A 14,618-nucleotide genomic window follows, 5' to 3' on the forward strand; every position below is an offset into this window, starting at 1 on the left:
GTGTGTTTTTTGGTCTTGTCTCAGCCTCAAAACACTCGTCTTGGTCATGAATTTGTCTCGGTTTGGGTGGTCTTGACTACAACCCTGTACATAACACGGGTAGGGTAGGAGTTTAAAGTTAACAGCGTACTAATCTTATATTGTGCAGGAGTAGAGTTCACAGAATTAAGGTTTAGTTGACAAATCTGATACATTTGATTCTGTACTATAATAATCTGGGCTGCTCTAATAGCAAATCAAGGATGCCCAACAGTGTCAAGAAAATGTGGTCTTCAATATACTGAATTAAATATTAGACCAGCGATTTCTGGTCGCTTGTAAAACTTGTAGCAGCCCTTCAAGACGTGGGCTGAGCACCACCATGCCTCGCTGATTTGAATAGTTTTGTAGTATATTCTTTTATGTGTAATGAAAGTCAAAGAAGCCTGTGTGTCATTATTAAACCTGTACATTTTTCTCTATGTGCGGCATTAAATATAGATGTTGTTGTGCAGAGAAAGCCTAGATAATATATTTTTGTTGATACAATCATGAATGTACCTTTTTGGTGTAGTTTAGTCTGAGTGCCTATGTTGGCTCATATTTTATATTTATTACCTTTCTTATGAGCTGCAATGTGATGTGATTGGAGAATGATATAACAACACTTACTTACCTTAATGCGAATAAAACTGGATATTATGGATATTCGTACTCCCCAGAGGATGTTTCCCATGTTTCTGGTCACAACCTTTATTTTGTAATATCAGGCCACACTTTCAACCTGTGTAGAAGACAATACGAATGGAAAAAGTGCCATGAAAATCAAAACACATTCACGTTCCCCAGAGAATAACTGCTCTGCACCATCTTCTGCCCTAAATGTCAACTTTGCACACAGGATATCTCATAATTTAATTGCCACAGTGCCATGAAATTTCAGCAAGCTAATTCTCCCGAAGGGTATGAATGAATAGCTTGAATTTCATGCCATTGTGGCCTTTTCTCTTGTGCCACTCAGGACGGACTACTCTCTGATAAGCAAAATCTTGATTGTGTATTAATTAACTGCTTTTTTTGGGTCTTCACTCTCTTATTCTTATTATGATTTATTTTTGTACCTGCACTACCCAATCACAAGATCCTAGACCTATACCCTGGCAATTCAATTTATACTTTGCAAATAATTGATTATGTGTCTCCTTCAGCATATTATGACAGCTTCAGCATGTTGTGCAGTTACAGTTCAGTTGTTACTCCACTAAAATACCTGATCTAACAGCTGCCTTTATCATTTTCCATTGGTGGCCATTCTTTGTTCCTGCTCTCAACTGTGTCAAACAGAGCATGCACACACCACCACGAACTTGTCATTGTGTTGTAAATGTTTGTTTTTTTAAGCAGTGACACACTCAAGGACAATTTGAAGGAAAAAAAACAGTTTCCCGGCCTAGATACCTGGGCCTTTATGAAACACCCTCTGCTGAATTGCTGCAGTTTTGGTCCAACCTGACATTGATCAACAGCATGTGACTGTCTCCCACTGATGATGCATGAGGCCTCTAATGTGTTCATGTTTGTATCACTAGTATGAACTTGTGTGTGTTATGTGTGCTCTCTCATCACAGCCAGTCACAGCCTGTCTGTTGAGCACAGCGTTCTTTGGTGCACTGGGGTCATCTTTCATTTACGGCTACAACCTCTCTGTGGTCAACGCTCCTGCTTTGGTGAGTCAAGCTGTTAGGTAGACTTGTACAGTAGGTATGCTTGTGGAGCACCATCATTGATTTCTCTCCATTTGTTAGCTCTATTAGAAATCCATAAACATTCACTTGGATGGTGCTTCAGAACCAAAAATAAAGTTGTTCATGAGTTTAGATTAGTGTAGATTTAGTCTAAACCACATTACATAGCGTATTCAGTGCCATAGAGCTTTCTGTTATTTGTAATTTAATTACTGGACATTGTGTTTTGCTTAACACAATGTATGATGTTAATATGTACAGAGAGAGTTGTTCTGCTTGGTTATTGGTTTCAGTTTCTCACAGATTTTATAATTAGATGTATCTCAGTAACACTTGTTATTCAAAATGACTTTCATCTCACATGCCCACCCTTTTGATCACAAAAGGCGTTTCTTTTTAACCAAAAATGTTGATTCTGGGGTTTAATTCATTAATTTTTTTGTGATCATACCATTAGTGTCAAGACGGAGTAGAGGGAAATGTAATTAATGGGAATATGTGTTAATTGATGAGACTTTGTTAGCCTCTTGTCAGATAAAGAAAAAAATACATCAGCAGGAAGACAATTACGTTTACAAACTGTTTGGATTAGACTAGACATCTTCTGTAAGTCCTTTGTGTCTGGTAATATTATACAGTCCCTTCCAAAATTATTGGAAGTGTAAGCCAAATTCCTTTGTTTTTGTTGTTCACTGAAGACATTTGGGTTTAAGATCAAAAGATGAGTATGAGACAAGAGTTCAGAATTTCAGTTCTCATTTCCTCGTATTCACATCTAGATGTGTTAAACATCTCAGGACATACCACCCTTTGTTTGAACCCACCCATTTTTCAAGTGAGCAAAACTACTGGAACATGTGACTGACAGATGTTTCTTGTTGCCCAGGTGTTGCCTTTTAGGTTGATTGTCCAAACATTAAATAACTCTGCATGACTAATCTAAGTTTTCATCCTTGGTTCAAACCTATAAAGATTGCATTTCCTGTTAAAGAGGATAAACCAACATGAAGACCAGAGAGCTCTCTATGGAAGGAAAGCAAGCCATTGTCAAGCAGAGAAAAGAAGGAAAATCGACCAGAGCCATTGGACAGACATTGGGTATAGCAAGCACGACAATTTGGAATGTCCTGAAAAGGAAAGAAACTACTGATGTACTGAGCAACAGACGTCAAAAAAGGTCAGCCAAGGATAACAACAGTAGTTGATGACAGAAATATCGTGAGAGCTGTGAAGAAAACCCCCAAAACATCAGTAAGTGACATCAGCAATGACCTCCACAGTGCAGGGGTGAAGGTATCACAATCCACTGAAGAAGACTAGAGGCCACACCACAAGATGCAAACCACTCATCAGCAGGAAGAATCGGATTGAAATTTGCAAGGAAGAACAGAGATGAGCCGCAAAAGTTTTGGAACACAATCTTATAGACTGATGAGACCAAGATTAATCTCTACCAAAGTGATGGAAAGGCCAAAGTGTGGAGAAAGAAAGGAACTGCTTATGATCTGAAGCATACAAGCTCATCTGTGAAGCATGGTGGAGGTAATGTCATGGCTTGGGCGTGCATGGCTGCTTCTGGAACAGGCTCATTAATATTTATTGATGATGTAACTGATGATGGTAGCAGCGGAATGAATTCAGAAGTGGACAGAAACATTTTGTCTGCCAATTTATGGAGAAATATATTGATTAATCGGGAGGAAGTTTATCATGCAGCAGGACAATGAGCCAAAGCACACTGCCAAAAAAACAAAGGACTTCATCAGGGGAAAAAAAGTGGAAGGTTTAAGACTGGCCAAGTCAATCACCTGACCTTAACCCAACAGAGCATGCATTTCGCCTCCTTAAGAGGACACTGAAGGGAGAAACACCCCAAAACAAACAAGCACTGAAAGAAGCTGCGGTAAAAGCCTGGAATAGCATCACAAATGAAGAATGCAACGGTTTGGTGATGTCGACTGGTCGCAGGCTTGAGGCAGTTATTGCAAGCAAGGGTTATGCCACCAAATATGTTATTTACTTTAAGATTATTTGTTCCTTTACTTTTGCTCACCTAAGAATGCTGTGGTCTAATACAAAGGGTGGTATGTCCTAAGTTATTTAACACATCTAGATGTGAATACCAGGAAATAAAAGCTGAAATTCTGAACTCTTGTGTCATACTCATACTCATACTCATCTTTTGATCTTAAACCCAAATGTCTTCAGTGAACAACAAAAACAAAGGAATTTGGCTTACAGTTCCACTAGGGGACTGTATGTATGGATACTTTTCAATCTGACCTCCTCTTTTCTTAGAGGTAATTAGATGTTCCAAAGGTCATTTAATTAGTATTCAAACTGTAAAACCCTCAATGCTGCAGTTGCAGAAAATGGATTTCATCTTTCACTGATTGTGTCTGAAGTTCTGATTAATACAGTACAATAGACTTGAGTATAAACACAAGCAGTAATGCAAACAAATTTTAAAAAGTAAGGTATCATAAATATTATGTTGTGATCCACTTTTATGCAAACATTTCAGAACAGTGGGCAGTTAGTGATTTATCATATTTTTGGAATTTGGAAATGTAGTATTGTTTTTGTAGTAGTTTTTTTTTTTTTAAAGCACCATGGTTTAAAACATTAAGCTAGTATAACTACTAGTTTCATAATAAAAATGAAGCCACAAAGAATTATCACACAAATCTGCAGCTCCCTCGGCTCTCTCGCTGCTGTCATAGCATAGTTTTTGGTTGCAGCAGGCAGCTGTTTTCAACAAAAAAGCTCTGAAAACCCAATGTACACTACCTGCTCAGCACCAAATGGCAGACAGACACAGTTAGCGACTAGCTGGTGAACACAGTGGTGCATTTAGCAGCTAAATAGCGAAAGAGAAATCTTTTCCTCAGGAGTTGGTAGAGACTCCAAACAGAGCTAAAAGAGAGTAAATATTGGACATTTATCTGGTGGCCATGGAGCAAAAAACCATAAACTCTCAACACACTTTATCATTATCCCGATTGCTGTTTTAAAATACAGTAATCTCATTTGAAATAACCAAAACTGTTTTAACTTTGGCAGAAAGGTTTGTATTCAGGTTTTCAAAGGACCCCCTAACTCATAGTAAGAAGCTGATTGAGAAACCTTGAAGGTCTTTAAGTTTATTTTTTTTGGCATGTTGCCATTTGGACGTTCTCACTGAAGTAAAAACATAAAGGGTAGTGGGGGAAATGGTTCCCAGGCAGACTCGAACTGGGGCTACCTTGTATGTGTCTTAGGCGCCTCCTCCTGGAGGGCCCAACATTTCATAACCTAATTTGACATATTGGAATGCAAATGAAAGTAGGAAGGTCATAGTGTAAAACAGAGGCTGGTCTCTGAAGCTCATAAATCAGGATTATTCCTAAATATGTGACACTGGAGGGTTTTACTATTTACTGAATTATACTGTACTGTATGTGTTGCGTCGTCCCAAAGTAAATCCTAGTGTACGGCGAGAGAATTAGGTAAAAAGCAACCAGCCTTCAACATGTTAGCTTTTATATGCTGAATTAGATACAGTGACGCAAAGGTTTAAAAATCTGTACCACTCCTCCACTAGATTCTTAAGAGAACAATGCTGTCTATGAACAGTGCGTTTCTTCTTTTAATTAGGTCTTGTGTGTATCACAGTGCTAGCCATGAGTGGTGAAATTAATTCATTGAACAATGGGAGGATGAAAGGAAAAGTGAGGAAACCTGGCATCTCTCACTCATGAACTGTGAGTCTAATTGGAAATTGTGTCTCCAGGGTCATAATTGTAATGCCCATTATCTGCTATTTGCCCAGCAATGCATGAGAATAATTAAATTGTTTAAGATTGAAAAATTTACATGAGAATGTGTCAGCAATGAAGTTTGAAGAAATCCAAATATCCCATCAACACTCCTGTTCAGCCCAGCTGGTAAAAAATATTCATTAAGGTTACTTCATATGTATGTTGAGTATCTGCTTGTTGTTTATTCTCCTTCATAGCTTCTGCTCATCAGAAACACAAGCTGCTCATTAAGCTAGCGCTGGCTCCTCTCCACCATCGTAGGGGTCCACCACTGCTCCTGCTGTCTTTACAAAATTCAGACAAAACAAATGAACAAGCAGCTTCCCTCTTTGACTGCATGTTTGCCAACTACAGAATGAAAAGATCATTAAGGAACCTTATAACATTACCTTACAAAATACAGGTTCACATCCAATAAAAACCCAATAAATATTACACACAGCCTATAAACCCTGCAAGCCAATATTCAGTTTCCCTCATGCACAAGAGGTCTGCCTCCAACAGCGAGCCAATTTTATAATGTGAAACTGCAATTGGCAAAGGAATATCAAAAGCAGTGTTAAAAATGCATGCCCATTAAATTCTAATAAACTGGTAGCTCTTACGATCTCAGACAATAAATATGCAATCAGATGGCAAACTTATTATCATTTCTGGCCTCCTGCAGAATAAGCGGTCAAAAGCAACACTTGGTATTAACATACCCCTCATTCTCAACTCCATTCCCAACCAGTGATGGAAATCTAGCCACCAGATTTACAAGCCCTCAACTGGGAGACTGTTGGCTTTATGTAGTTACTGTATCTGTTAGTTTGTCTTTAACATCATGTACTGTATGTGAGAAACCTGGTTTCCATAGTCGGAGCAAAGGATGATAGAAACCCTACTTATCCAGCCAGACTCCTTAGCATTAACCGGCTTATGTGCCTGACAGAGACTTCATACAGGGAAAGTGTTGCGACAGCAGTGGAGAGGCATCAAAGGATGATTACAAGTAATGATACATTCTCATTATTAACACAACTTGATTTAAAGCGTGACTTAAACTGACAGGGACACTAAGCAGCCTCTGTAAGTCTAAATAAATCAGTGAATGCAACTAAACAGATAAATGCAAAACATTTGCACCATCGTCGCTGACATGTGCTGCCCTCTGCTGGACCACACAAACACAATTCACCTCTTTACTTTGTTTTCGCTGTAGTGTTGATTTTTTTTATGTGGCATGGTAAATTTATGTTGCAGTGATTCAGTCACTAAAGACAAATAGCAAAATATGTTTTTCAATAATGATGCAGACAAATCATATATAAAAAATATTTTTTTTCATATAGGCATTTTGAATCTTCGATACAAAATAAGTTCTGACAAGGGAAAGAATAAATCTGATTACTGACCTGCAGCATATTTGTTCAGGTTACTGCATTTCATATAATCATGTTTATACTGATTTTCTGCATAGCCTGATTTGTCACCTGAGCCTGGTGTATGTTTTCACAAAGTGATAAAGTCAGATCCTTGGTAGTTAATTAATCTGTTCCACGTGAGTTGGCTGCCTGAACTGCAGGGAAAGGGTGATGAAACCGCTGTAGAAACCAGTGTAGCTTTTAACCTCCCTTTCTTTTGATGTCAATAAAACAAAGGTTAAACTTTGAGGTGTTTTCAGAACTCTGAAGTCACGTCAGTGTCACATAGGTAAATTTGCAGGCTAACACTTAACAAACAAGGCACTCGCAGCCTCACTGCTCCTGAGCCATGTCAGACAATGATAACAACTGCAACCAGTGCCACCGAAAACTTTCAAGCACACTTTTGTTCCGCCATCACTTTTCGTAAAACTGTGAATATTCAAAATCTACACAGTTGATTTCTCACCTCAAAACTTCTCAGAAGTGAATTTAGTGATCAAAGTTAGTATCGCCTCATGCTCACTTGGAACCTCGACGGAGGTGATACGAAAAAACGTACCCGGTAGCAGGTCAGGTACAACTTTTCCACAGTGGAAAACGAGAAATTCTATGAGAATAGGCGCAGCCCTCTAAGGCTATTGCTATTGGGTTTACCCCTTGCACACGCCTGTGCGGAACTGAGAATTTTAGTCTACGCCCACCCACTGCGTGGGCCTATCCTACGTCCGCACCTTGTGTATATATACAACGGTGAGACCCAGCCTTTGGCTCCCAAATGCGAGAACCAAGGTCCAGTGAGGCCTTCAACTTAGAGGGCTGCGCCTATACTCATAGAATCCGGGTTACAGTATGTAACCCCTGTTCTATTTCATATAGGCTTCACCCTCTAAGGCTATCGCTATTGGGTTAGAGGCAAAGCAGGATGAGTCAACGCCTCTCTGGCCCATACAGTACCACCAAGCACAAGTCACCTGCCCAGAGCCATAATGAGCCACCCAGTCGCCCTCTGACCGCGGCATTGTTGTCAGTGTGCGTGCGAGCATCGATGGCGGGGTCGCGACAGCAACCGCATCCGCTGCGCACAAGGCAGGGCCATGTAAGCAGCGGCCGCCCCCCCACACCGTCCCATGGGAGAGGGCGCATTGCACATTCACAAGGAGAATCACTCCAAAAACACAGCCAAAACACTCAGTACTGAGTGAGTCAGAGAGAAACGGGAGACATCCCACAGGTAGAAACAGACAAAAGAGCATGGGGACGATCAGGAGGCCGCCGTGCAGATGTTGTCCACTGTCATCCCACTGTGGATGCCTCTTGTGGAGTGTGCTCTGATGCCATCCGGGGGAGACTCACCGGCAGACACGCGCTGCGCCGACAGGGGAAGTCACTTGGACTGCTCCCTGTGAACGGTGCAAGGAGGCCGTGCACGCCACATAACAGGACAGCACTCGCACCGGGCAGAGGAGGTGGGACGTGGCGTCCTCCACCGACCCATGGGGGGTAGGAAAAAAGCCAGAGAGGGTGATGACCCGTGACCGAAAGGAGCTCGTAATGCTTTTAGGCATGAATGCCGGGTTAGGGCGCAGAACAGCCAAGCTGCCGTCGCCCTGAATCCTGAGAAACAACGGCGCCACAGAGAGGGCCGATGTCAGAGCCAGGAGCAAGGCGACCTTACCCGAAAGGAATCTCAGGTCCGCCGTCTCCAAAGGCTCAAACGGGGCTCAAACACGCTAATGCGTGTATTTTTTAATTTATTTTCTGTTTAACTTGGCAAATAATGTAGTTGTGATCATAAAGCCAACTTGCACAAGTAATTGTACATTTGCCTCATGCTCACACTCTATACACTTGTGTATGACACACTTAATGTATATGTACATTCTGTATTGAAAAATGGGATCTGTATAATCATTTACCTTTCAAATATTGAATGATGAATTTAAAAATGTTTTTCTCTCTTGTATTGCAGTACATTAAAGCTTTTTACAATAAACATGGATTGAGAGATATGGGGAGCCTATTGCAGCAGAGACAGCCACCCTCCTCTGGTCCCTCACAGTGTCCATATTTGCTATCGGAGGCCTTCTTGGAGCGCTGTCCGTCTCTTTCATCGTCAAATTACTGGGAAGGTGAGTTGACTCACTTGCACTTCTAATCCAGTCTTGTTCATGGAAGGCAGAAGTGTTTCACCTATAGTTGTATCAGCCTGTGACCTCAATCATAAAATTAGATCAGCGGATTAGCCAGCTAGCTTTGGGCTGAACCCAGGCCTTTTGATATTGTGATGCTTGTTCACTTTTAGCTGGGGCACATCACAATAGTAACCTGATCTGGTACAGTTTGAGTTCAGAGGATCAGATCAAAACGTGGAGGCCTAAAGAATGAAACTCTGATACCACTTTAGAACAGGGTTTCTGACAAACAGCAGGTAGCTCGTCAACGTTTTATCTTTAATTTTCATCTCTAGATTCAGGAGCAGAAACGTTGTTACATTTTAAAAAAGGAAGATATTTCCAGATCATTATAACAGTCTGTTCATCTCCAGATATAAAGTGTAATAATAAGAGTTATAGGGGCCATATTGGCCCTTGTGGTCAGGCAGCACCAGGCTCTCCTAGACTTGTTAAATGGGATGTGCTTTACTACCAGCTGTGAAAGAAATCTTCCAGGGGAAAGAATACATACTTGCAATATATGGCAAGAGTAACCTTCATCCAATATGACGCACTATACATACATATATTGTTGCCTGTCTGAAACTACAATGCTCCCGCTTTCGGAGCTTAGAAGACAACCCTGCTGTATGTTCTCTGAATCAGAATCAGAAGGACATTTATTGCCAAGTAGTGTTTTACACATACGAGGAATTTACTTTGGTGAGGAGGTGCTACAGGTAAACAAAGATACAGTTGACATAAATCTAGAAATACATAAATATGGAATAAACAATTCAAGTTATATAAGAATAATAAAAAGAATAGAGAAAGATACTATAACTATTTGCAGAGAAAAAACGTCACAGATATTTATATGTGCATTATTCCGGGATGTGTTGTGCAGAATATTGTGTACATAAATATATAAATTTACTATGTAAAAATATAGAACAACAACAATTAAAAATTAACAACAAATATGTGCAATGTGCCAGGTTTGTGCATGATATGAAATGAAATAATATTTACATGTGCAGAGACATTTGTATTATTGGAAAGTGTGTATCAGTGGGGGACCCGGGCCTTGTTGATGAGGCTAGCTGTAGACTGGAAGCTGTTTTTGTGGCGAGAGGTTTTGGTCCTGTATGGGGAGGTGTAGAAGTGCACCATCATTGTCTTTGGCAGGCTGAACTTCTTCAGCTGCCACAGGAAGTACATCCTCTGCTGGGCCTTCTTAGTGAGGGAGGTGATGTTCAGCTCCCACTTGAGGTCCTGGGAGATGATGGTGCCCAGGAAGTGGAAGGAGTCCACAGTGGTGACTGGGGAGTCACACAGGATGATGGGGGAAAGTGGGGCTGGGCTCTTTCTAAAATCCACAACCATTTCCATAGTCTTCAGAGTGTTGAGCTCCAGACTGTTCTGTCTGCACCAGTATATTATATAGCATACTGACATGTGTATGTAGTTACAACAAAGTGTTTTTTAAGTAAAAGTTGTTAATATTTAAGTAATATTTAGTGAACAGCCAGCATTTCCTGGCTTATTGACATATTTTAGGCTAACCTTACCTTGGTTAAACAACGAGTTGCTGTTGTTTAAGGCGTAGAATTCTTTAAAAAAATGTTTTTACAACTTGTATGGTAGTCAAGATGAATCACACCCTGTTTACTGATAAATGTAGAGGGAGGGGAAGGGATGTTTCAAAATTTAGATTAGAATAGAATAGAACCATTTCTTTAATTCTTGGTGGTTTCAGTAATGCCATGGCAACTGAGGGCCTATGTGATCTTAATCACTAATGTAAACTTACGAGTTTTGGATAGGACAGAAGGAGACTGACAGGTGACTATAATAATAATAATAATAATAATATGTAGGCCTACATTGTTACACAATATATTCCAATTCTTAAAAACCTTTATTGTCCACTCTGTGGGTGCAAAAGGCAAAAATTTGTCTCACATCCAGACAGGACACATTATATATACAGTATAGGTTTGTACACATAAACACTTTTATCCAAAGCGTCTTCAATTGCTATATATGTCAGAGGTCACACGCCTCTGGAGCAACTAGAGGTTAACACATTGGTGGATGTGTCACAGTGGGGGATTGAACCTGGGTCTCTCATACCAAAGGCGTGTGTCTTATCCACTGCGCTGTCACCACCCCATACTGCATATATCATATTTATTTTGTCTTTTTATTGTGCACTTATTTACTACAATGAATTCAATAAATAAATCTGTAATAAACTCAGAAACATGAATACCATGTCAAGGAGTTTGTCCGTGACCTTACCTCCGTGTTGTCCTTACATTTAGTCTCCACCATGGTTTTCTGTGCCACATGGGGATGCTCCAGTAGCTTGGAGAAAGGTGTATGAATGTACTGTTTTCCCACTGACGGAGCAGAGAAAAAAAACAGTTGGTTCAAGTCAGCAGGAGTGGTTTTACACTTATCACTAAATATTAATATAACAACAACAAAATATGTGAGGTAACCATATTCAAACGCTGCATTTGCACTTTTCACAAAGACAACACCATTGGGAAACTTAATGTTTGCTTTATTAAAAATAAGGAGCAGGGAAAGGCTTGCAAAACCCAGAGAGTTGAGACGCAGGGTGCAGTCTCTTTGCAGGGAGTTTTCAGATTCCACTGAATCCCCCTGTGGTTCTTGCTGACAGAGAGAGAGAGAGGAGGAAGGGTTAGATACACAAAGTCTTGGATGGGGAAATCACCTTGGGAGATGAGGTGTGGTCTTTGTTCCCCAACGTAGCTTGTCTCATGTTCTTTTTCAGGTTTTCTTTTAGATATTTTCCCATTTTCTATATTGACATTCACCTTTAGTGCTCTTAACAAACACCTGGCCGGCAGTAATGACGAAAGAACGTAGCAGCTGTCATACTGTGGCTTTGAGCCTCAACTTACCACACTTTGAGGTATCGTATCGTAAATGAAAGTTATGGTCTCCATACCTATTCTCCAAGGACATTAATGTTTTTAGGGAGTGGAGAAAAAGGAATTTGCTTCAGACTGAGTGGCAGTGGTTTGACAACCTATTATCCACTGATCCAATCTTGCTGCCAGTGTAATGACTTTATTGGGTTTCAGTCTAGCTGTGTTTCACTGCCTTGGTGCAGGGCTGCAGAGATCTAAGTCCTTCTATGCTCCAGGGACAGACTCCGGCACTGACAAAATCACCTCAGTGCTCTGAAATAATATACGTTCAAAAGAATCTATTATCCACTAATGATGATGCTGTCACTCTTGGAGCAGAAAAAGACTTATGAAGCTTTTGTTCAGAGTCATTTGAGAAAATTAAAATGCCCTTAAGATTCACCTTGGATCTCTCAGGTGGCGATCCCCACTGTGCTGATTAGGCTGAAACACATTATTCATTCTCCCTCCATAATCTCTGCCGCGGCCAGCTGGTAGTTTTGCACAATGTCTGGGAAAAGGTTGAAATTCAGATGTCAGGGAGAAGAGTTGAATGTATATTAGCAGATAAGGACACATGGAGCAGTCTAAAAGAAAAGTACTTCATAGAGTGACCAAGTGGTTCATTAAAAGTTTGCGAGTGAAACTAAGGTAAATGTTGTTTTTTTTTAAAACCGCGACTTCTGAATATTTCAACACCAGATTTGGTTTCATGAAGAGATGGTATTCTCTTAAAATAAGTTGAAAGCCCTGTTTGTTACATGCCTGTGATCCCCCTCCCCCCCAGGTAAAATAGAGTTTTGTTAGATTAATACACACATTCATATCTCTTAACAATGCAATGGTGATTCAGATGATGATGCTGTTGGTTTTAAAACACATTAAAAGGTGCTGCCCTGACAGGGTTGAGTGAAAATGCCACCATTTCAGACCAGATCCAGACTGATCTTGAGACTATCTCAAGTGTGTAGGAGCAGACCTTGGTGTGTGAAGAGAAGACTAGTCACACATCAAACTGCTAACCACCTCACTCTGATTTTAGACAATAAGAACCTCTCTGTTCCCCCACACAACAAATACTAGGGTTCCTTAAATCCCAATAGACCAATCACATCTTACCAAACACCAGAGCTCTGTTTGCTATGACCTGGTGTTCCCTTCAAATTATCAGACAATGATCTCTATACTGCTGCATAGAACGCCATGCATCAAATTGGGAGGAGAGGCGCTGTAAAGGGTGCGGCAATGGCAATCCAGCGGTGGTGTCAAGGATGAGTGTGTTTCTTGCTCGGTCCGCTGCCCACCTGCTCAGAGCAGCGCGACAGCTCAGCACACCATGTTCCATAATGCTTTCCTTTAGTCTGTGGCTCTTTCTACAGCCATCTGAAGGAAGCAGGTACTTTAAAGCCACTTTTGATGGAGCAACATTAAATATATAGTGCAATAATCCATAGTGTCATCTTGGGGGTTTATCTAACCTGTAGCTCAATCCTGAACGGCCGGTCCATTTCAGGCCGAACTGGCTGGTGTTAAAGACTTTTTATTCAGTTTCCTATGTTCAACTTTAAATAATCCACAACTGCGCATCAGCTGCAGCGAACGCTGTCTGTGTCTATCAGACTGGGCCAAACCAATACAATATTGAGGGGGGATATAAGCGGCCCCTCCCAACTCTGAAATCTGATTGGCTCAACGGCACCAATCAAAGGAGTTTACTCTCAATACGTTTTGTCAGGACTGAACTCAGCCCAGGGTTGTGTGACAAGCACAACAGAGCAGGTAAATATGTCAAAGAAAGAAAGAGGGAAAAAATGTGTGGTGCCCAGCTCTGGTGGAAAGGTGCTGTGGCAGGCAAAGATGAGGCAGTCCCCAGCACAGGCACTGATAATCCATCCGCTGTCAACCGCTTATCCTGCATACAGGATAACATACATACATATGTATGTATAGGCATATAGGCTATATTATATATTTATATTATAAACAAAAGTTGAAGGAAAAAGGAAGAAGAAGAGCTGTAGGAGAAGGACGATGAAGAGAAGCAGCAGGAGGAGAAGGACAATGGAACCAGAAACAGCAGTGACAGGTACAGAGGCAGTTGGCAGGGCTGGGTAGGCATTCATCCATAGATAGAATTAGAAAATGGATTATTGTAAGATGATGTTCTTCTCATGCATATTTAGCTATACAATATGTACAAGCAGAGTCAGGGTCCAGCACAGGGGAAGCTGAGCCAGATATAGGCCTACTCAGAGCTGAAGATGAGGAATTAGATTTTTATACACAGACTGCATCGTAGTTTTGATTATATTTAACTATTTTAGCATTCTGACTCACACTTACCTGACCTGGTCTTGTTCAGTGCAGTGATGCATTGCTCATACAAACTTAAGAGGCAGGTGTCATAAAAAGTTTCTTGAAGGTTGTCATCATAATGAAACACTATATATTAAAATAACTGCAAAAAAATCTTTCTCTGTGCCCCCACAAGGCGCTCGTATAAAAGGCCTCTCCGTGTCAAAGTCCCGGCCTGAATTTCAGTCCCAGTACATCCCTGCTCAGGAGGCTTATTCAGCTATATGTGCTG

The 14,618-nt window shown here is 40.8% G+C and overlaps 1 protein-coding gene across 1 annotated transcript in view; it reads left to right on the plus strand.

The window, feature by feature from the left end:
* Positions 1–14,618, plus strand: part of slc2a9l2 (solute carrier family 2 member 9, like 2) — a 144,831-nt gene that overhangs the window by 15,432 nt on the left and 114,781 nt on the right. Inside the window, 3 exon segments of the mRNA XM_038697097.1 lie at positions 1,608–1,706; positions 8,903–8,921; positions 8,924–9,062. Coding sequence (XP_038553025.1) covers positions 1,608–1,706; positions 8,903–8,921; positions 8,924–9,062 — 257 coding nt within the window.

Source organism: Micropterus salmoides, unplaced genomic scaffold (assembly GCF_014851395.1).
Source record: "Micropterus salmoides isolate LMB-PRFRI ecotype aquatic unplaced genomic scaffold, ASM1485139v1 Ms_hic_scaffold_4, whole genome shotgun sequence".
NCBI lineage: Eukaryota > Metazoa > Chordata > Actinopteri > Centrarchiformes > Centrarchidae > Micropterus > Micropterus salmoides.